Source organism: Patiria miniata, unplaced genomic scaffold (genome assembly GCF_015706575.1).
Source record: "Patiria miniata isolate m_02_andy unplaced genomic scaffold, ASM1570657v1 HiC_scaffold_3, whole genome shotgun sequence".
Classification (NCBI taxonomy): domain Eukaryota; kingdom Metazoa; phylum Echinodermata; class Asteroidea; order Valvatida; family Asterinidae; genus Patiria; species Patiria miniata.
The window spans coordinates 23,435,640-23,443,338 of NW_024037069.1; the positions used below are offsets into that span (position 1 = coordinate 23,435,640).

The 7,699-nt window shown below is 42.2% G+C and overlaps 1 protein-coding gene across 1 annotated transcript; it reads left to right on the plus strand.

The window, feature by feature from the left end:
- Window positions 1-450: 450 nt before the first annotated feature.
- LOC119736570 (TBC1 domain family member 20-like) lies at window positions 451-7,559 on the plus strand. Its single transcript, XM_038210585.1, has 6 exons — window positions 451-531; window positions 2,747-2,927; window positions 3,610-3,795; window positions 4,642-4,719; window positions 5,352-5,446; window positions 7,464-7,559. Exons 2-6 carry the CDS (start codon window positions 2,774-2,776, stop codon window positions 7,557-7,559), a joined length of 609 nt encoding a protein of 202 aa, XP_038066513.1. The 5' UTR covers window positions 451-531; window positions 2,747-2,773.
- Window positions 7,560-7,699: the final 140 nt, after the last annotated feature.

A 7,699-nucleotide genomic window follows, 5' to 3' on the forward strand; every position in this document is an offset into this window, starting at 1 on the left:
ATGGGTTGCAGTTGTTTTTACACTTGCCCTGCCCAAACACTGCTGACGAATTAAATGAGGAATATAATAGTGGTACATGTATTTAGTCTATTGGTAATATTTTTAGCTAGACTGGTGGTGGGCTTGACCTGAAACATTCCTTCCGACATATGCCTGGCATAATTTTCCGCAAGTCCCCGCCCCCGTTTCCATCCCCATAGGAAATTAATTTAAACACATTGATATATCTGCAGTTGATTATTTGCACAATTTTTGAAACACAAATAACGTTTTTTTTGCTGACGGTACGTTCATGGTTGTTAAAATGTACAGATTTATGATTACGATTGATCGATAGATCGATATCCAAATTCATGTGTGAAACGAACGATATTGATGACCTTGAATATATATATGTGGATAATATTGAGGGCGCTTTCTATTTTTAGTGACTACTTGCTCCGTAAAGGACGTGTCAGCTGGTCAGAGAGTGTGCCTCGTTCCTGACATTATTTAGAAGCATAAATTCACCTTTTTCGGAAGTCTTTCAAGGTAAAGCTAGTTAAGTGTTTAACAGAAACAGTTATATCCCTTGATGATGTGAATGTTCGTTCTGTTTAGTGTTTATGTTTTGTTATTAATTTCTTGTTCAGCAAAGATGTGCGCGGCCGGCAGTGCAGCTGTGTGAGTGCATGGAGGTTAAATCAATTCTACCTCCATGGTAAGTGTAGTGGCCATGGGGGGTGGCAGTGCCAGGACGCACGACGTCGGTAGCACATACTCCTAGAGCTATGAGGCTCCACGTAGTGGAGCCTCATAGATTAAGAACCCCGTAAAATTGTTTGTAGCACAAAACACTAATTAAGTACAAAAAGTCCATCAAAATGCAGACATTTCCCACAGAACCGCTGCACAGTTTGCACCCAAACTCCGCACTACACCTCATGACTAGCCCTGGTGGACTCCCTTTCCTCCCTACGTTGCAATGAAGACTTCGTCCAACCTGGGCTAACCTCATGACATACTCACATGCGCAGAACAAACATCGCTGGATTTTGTTGGTTTTTGGCTAAAATGATGAAAAATATGCCCTTTCCGCACTGAGCCAACCTGACACTTGAAACGTGCACGCATGTGATCGAGCGATGATTTTCAGTTCGCTAGGAGCGCGCCACAGGGGGTACGGTACAAGCACTTGAACGCATGGGGCATACTATCATTTCGCTTGTACCGTACCCCCCGCGGCGTGCTCCGAGCGAACCGAAAATCATCGCTCGATCACATGCGTGCACGTTTCAAGTGTCAGGTTGGCTCAGTGCGGAAAGGGCATATTTTTCATCATTTTAGCCAAAAAAACAACAAAATCCAGCGATGTTTGCTCTGCGCATATTACGTGAGTATGTCATGAGGTGTAGTGCGGGGGGGTTGTGATGAGGTGTAGTGCGGGGGAGGGGGGGGGGTTGTGATGAGGCTGGGCCAAGGCTTGGCCATGGCTTGCAAGGCCTTGTGGCGGGCAGCTATCAAGCATATATGTCAAGGGAATGGGGTGGAGGGGGGGGGGGAGAGGCAAGCGAAAAAAAAAACGCACATGAATCGCACAAGAATTGCACATAATTATATTTTAGAGTGGAAGCATATTCATACTGGAGTGCAAATTACTTGGCTGGCAATTGCATATAGGCCTATCGAAAGTGAATCCATAGATGTGTCATTGCGTGTGGCACTAGCCATAGCCAAGTAATGTGGACCTGGCCTTATATTAGTCCGAGTAACTTGGACCCAACTTATCGCCTTTTTTAACATTTGGACATGGTCTGGCGATAGTGGGGTCCAAGCTAATACCGCGACCTGGACAACATCATCCTGTCACTGTCCCAAAAACCAACATTTTCCAACAAAAAACATCAGATTTCACCTTCAAAATGGCCTCCAAATTACTAGATATGCCACCTGAGGTACAAGTAGACATCGATAATTAAGATGGTTGTACTGAAGTTTACTTACGATCCGGAAAAAAGTGAAATTTTCCGTCCATTTCGGAGAGCTCCCCTCGCGATCTTGAACACGTTAAATTTTACGCGTTACCGAGCGCGTGCGATGCATTGATTATGATAATGAGTAGACTGGATCACGTTTGTAAACACATGTGCATTTCAAACGATAATAGGGAGTCGGGAACTAGCGCAGCTTTTATGGCGGATACCAGTTCAACCTGGTTCCCGATTCTCTTTTACAGTTCGAAATGCACATGTATGTGTTTACAAACGTGACTCATTATCATAATCGATGCATCATGCGCGCTCGGTAACGGAATCGCACTCGGGATACGGGGACCATCGAATGTACGCTGGGCATGTAGAAGAAATCGCGTCGTTCAAACATTAAACACGATCGGAAATTTAACGTGTTCAAGATCGCGAGGGGAGCTCTCCGAAATGGACGGAAAATTTCACTTTTTTCCCGGATCGTAAGTAAACTTCAGTACAACCATCTTAATTATCGATGTCTACTTGTACCTCAGGTGGCATATCTAGTAATTTGGAGGCCGTTTTGAAGGTGAAATCTGATGTTTTTTGTTGGAAAATGTTGGTTTTTGGGACAGTGACAGGATGATGTTGTCCAGGTCGCGGTATTAGCTTGGACCCCACTATCGCCAGACCATGTCAAAATGTTAAAAAAGGCGATAAGTTGGGTCCAAGTTACTCGGACTAGCCTTATATACGCAGGGGTAATTGCTGACTAAGTTAGACATCCCATATTCCAACAGTAGTCTGATGTCTGGCCATCATCAGCTATGAGTGTGAGGCGGCGGCGGCCCCAGAGGAGTCCGGGCCAAGACCACAGCAGGACCAGTACCCCTTCTCCATCCCCGTCAAGGAGCAGTTCCATTTCGTCGCTGTCATCAAGCTCATCACCCTCCATTCAGGCACTCCGTTGCCCCCCTCAAGGTGTGTTATTGGCTGGGTCCAAACTGGATATAGATATTACTCCCCAAATGGTCCCTCACAAGCCCAGTAATGCTGTCGTGGTGGTAGAGGACATTATCTACAAGATGAATCAAATGCGTTCCTTGGTACATCGGCAGGGCTACCCATGAAATACATGTATCAAGATCGTACCGTACTTGCATGCGGTGCGCGACATATGCTTGGAAGTCCTGGGTAGCACTGCCAAAGTTCCCAAGACCGGATTAGATTTATCTTGTTGATAGCATCCTCTACCGCCAAGGCAGAGACGGGCTGTATTAAAGGAAAATCAAAATCCAGTTTGGGACTCTCAACAATGTGCATGAGAGTCCCAAAACGTAAGGTATTGAAAACATGCAATACAAGAAAATAGACTGGCACCTGAAACAACCAGTCCAACACCCCATGATCTCCATATCAAAAGGAGCATGAGATGTTGAACAAACCACGTTCGCGTGATGCGCACCGCAGAAGTAGCCCGAACATGGAGTAAAATTGATGAACAAGACATAGTCAGAAGTTTGTCAATGTTTCGATGTTTTTGAAGTTTTTGGCCAAAAAGGTATGGCTCGGGCCACTATCAGTGACCAGGCCCCTAACTGGTTTTAAACCAGACGTTTTAAAACTGCTTTTTCACACTATTATCCCCTTATTTATTCTACAGGCACAGAGTCGGAACGCAAACTGAAACTTGCCACCATCCACAAGGCCCTGACGGCTGACCCTGTGGACGTGGCCGCGCTACGTAAGCTTGCCATCAGTAAAGGGGGTCTACTGACTGATGATGTGCGCAGGAAGGCGTGGCCCAAACTCCTCAATGTCAACCTGTTCGATGTCCCTTACAAAAAAGGTGAGCAGAATACGTAAGCAGTTTCAAAATTAGAGCAATCTATCCACATGTATCTTAATAATAATGATAATACATGTAATAATATAGTGCTTATATAGCGCTTTATACCAAAGGTCTCAAAGCGCTTCACAATTATACAATCTTAGAATTCATCTCATCGACGATTGGGTAGTTACGGGCCCCGTTCCTGAGAGAGGTTCTTAAACTCACCCAACAAATAATTTAAAAGCAACATGAGTGTCACAGGTAGAGGGCGGGATTTTGATTTTCTTTTAGGGAAATTTTCGGGTAAAACGAAGATGAAGATGACAAACCATGAAACTAAAGATGACCGCCAGCAACGCGATGCACTTTGAATTTGCAAAACTGCATTGATTTATATGGCATCAACTGCTTTTGTATGGCATCAACTGAAAATACGTAAGAAAATATTTTTTTTTACCAAAAGATTGATTTAAAATTACCACAAAAAAAAGGAGAGTCATTAGTATTAAACGAAGACTTCTTAAGGTTGCAGGAGTAATTTTGGAATGATAAAAACACTCTTAAGGACTAAAACGTAAGAGGGGCCCGTAACTACACAATCACCATCTGATCATTAAACAGCCCAGCCACAATTACTTCACAATGTACGTGGGCTTGATGACATCACCTTGAAAGTATAAATACAAAGATCCTGCCGTGGATTCCTACATGTATAAAGTGGAACAGTTTTGTGGATATGACATGGGGAGGTTCCCAGGAAAAAATGCCCCGGGAGTACTCTTTCTACAATGTACCTCTCCTTTGAAGTACCCGCTGTCATATAAATAAAGTTGTAAATCTAATTGTTACTTCTGGTTTTAGGAGTCAAACTAGAATCCCACAGAGACTATCACCAAGTTGTGCTGGACGTGAACAGGTCACTCAAGCGATTTCCAAAAGGTAAGAGTCATCAGTGACTATAGAGCAGTTGACACAAAACTAAGTAAACCAGGTTGGCTTAGTGGCACTTTCCTTGCCTTCCAACGTTGTGACCCCGGTTCGAATCCCCTCTAGACCTTCATGTTGATTGGGTCTGTAAATTGGTCCCTAAATTACATCTAGGTGGGATTTTCCTAGAAATGTGATTCCTGTGTTTTCCTTCCACCACTGAAACTGTTTTTATTTATGTTAAATACATAAAAACTTAAAGTACTAGGCCAACAAGTTGGTGGATTATTTTGTCATTAAAGTTTTTAGTTAAAACAGCATGTTGATGTAAGGTGTTGACTAAATAGTCTTGAAAACCTTTAAAAAAAAAAAAAAACACTTGACATCCCTGTGACTTGCAAATCAAAATAGAGGCAAGATATGTGTAATTTTGTAACAGTTCTCAGTGTGATGGAAATGAGCACATTGATGCCTTCATTACTGCAGAAATGTATGTTTTGTTGATGTATCGATAAGCAGACGTTGCGTGGTGTAGTTTTGTTACCATTCCGTTTACACTGTTTAATAGGAATAATAGGTTGAGACTTTAAGAAAATTAACCATGTACCATGCAGTTACGTTGTTCCAAAATATTCTCTCTGCAGGCATGCGAGATGATCAGAGGGAAGCATTACAAGGCCAGCTGGTTGATGTTATCGTCAGGGTCCTCATGGAGAATGAGCAGCTACATTACTATCAGGTAAGGCTGCGTAAGAATATACTTGGCTTACGGCTGCAATTGCACACGTGTCAATAGGAAGTGAATTCGGCCACTATAGACGAGTGTGAAGTGCTAGCCATAGCCGTGTAATAGGGACCGGGCCTAAGTATGCCTTATCAGTGAATAATGAATAATGAAAGGTTTGCGGAAACACCATGTGCGAATAATTTCTCAACTAAGAGAATGGTTCTGAAAAGAACCAGAGGTATAAACTCGACGTTCCGGTCAGTATGCTCTGACCGCCTTCAGGAGAGTGCCTAAACTCTAAGAAAGTGAATACTAAGTAGCAAAAGGCGAAGTCATTGAAGTGAGAAGTTGCATCCTGTGAGGATGCCAAGTAGACAGGATCCTAGAACAAGCTTGGTGCCCACTGAAGTGGAACAGTAGCATAGCTGCCAACTAGTACGATTTTTTCGTAATTATTACGAATTGTTTGTTAAATTACGAAAATACGATTTGCCACTAAAACATTACGAATTTCCCATTTTCTACCTAACGAAAAAAAAAATAATGTAAAGTATCGTTTTTGACCGAAAACTTCTGGCGAAATGTCGCGATAATGGATGGACTGGTGACAAGTCTAATAAGAATGCAGTCAAGCACCTGATAGACATCAATGCAGTGTGCGCAGTGGAGTACTTGAGGACCAGACTTAAAATATTTTTCAATGGTGTGTCATTTGTGTGCATCTCGTGGATGTGGGGTTGTGTGTACTGTATGTGCGTACTTTTCAGTGACGATCGTGAGCACATTAAGTCGCTTATTGCCGGGATGAGACCAATCAGTGCGAGATTTTAATCATGGAATTTAATAAGAGTATGGTTGGAATAATTGGTAATAGAGTTTGAGTTTGTCACAACGGACAGAAAAGATAAATCAGCATGCGTTTGCAAGGTATGTTAGCGGGATATTTCTATTGCATACGGTGGCCATAGATCATTGTGTGTAAAAACATGATACGAACTCGAAACTCAACATCGATAGCATGCATCTCCAAAAAAATATGCGCACATGTTATTGATGTTATTATTTATTTGACTTCAACAAACAAATACAGACATTAAAAATTAAAACAAAATTAATTAAAAAAAAAAAAAAAAAATAATTTTTTTTTAAAATTATCTTTTGGCCTACAGTACATTATTATTCACAACAAGAAGGGTATGCACATGTATGTGTACATGTAAACCATGTACCTGTACTCGATGTTGGTAAAGCTTTTGATAAAACGAGAAGTTGAAAATGACCGCACGGGTTGATTACTAATTGGGATTTTGAAATGTTGGCAGCTATGCAGTAGGGTTGCAGTGTCAGTAGAGGGAGGACCTAGGGTATAGGAGACCCATCAGTCTAAGGTGGTAGCTGAGGACCTAGGGTATAGGAGACCCATCAGTCTGGAGAAGTGGGAGCCAGATGTCGTTGAGGTGAAACCCGATGTCTTGCGGAACTGTGTTGTGCTTGCGGATCTCGATGGCTTCCCGTATGCGTCTTGGATGCCAGAACTGGATCGGTGCGATGAGTTCGGCCGCATCCCAATCAACTTTGTGGTCGTTGATGTGGGAATGTTTGACAATGGCCGACTTATCAGTGAGTTCCTCCCTGGTAAAGTGCAGCCAAGTCGTTGCAGTGGGAGAGGGTGCTATCAACAAAATGAATCAAATCCAGTCGTGGGAATTTAATAACAAATGTTTTTTATTATTTGTAATAACACCTTGAAAGTGGTGTGGTACGGTTTCGTGTGCTTAACGTTCTTTAGCGTTGCTTTAACGTTAACTTTCGGAAAATGAACATCGGAATTATGTTCTCAAAAAGTTGAAATTTTTTTAGTGACTTGTGAGTAACGATTCAATGGCGTCAGGTCCAAGTCATGATGGTTAATAGAGGGTTAATAAGAGGGTTAATATTTTTTCCCTAGTTCTTGTGATCTGTTCGCAATGTACGTTTCCTTCAACCATTCTAACATAACCTCTGTCTCTCTTCTTTTATGTCTATGCAGGGTTATCATGATATATGCGTGACGTTCCTCTTGGTCGTCGGGAAAGAGGCTGCATTTGCACTCGTTCACAAACTGTCTACGCATCACTTAAGGTAACTCGCTGTGCCTCCTGTTCTATTAAACCAGATGGCAGAGATTTTGTTTATTGCAGTTTAGGAATTTTATGGAAGAAGATGTTTACCCTAAAAGGAAAGACCATTTTGTAAAAACTAAAAGTCCAAAACACCCCCCTAGCT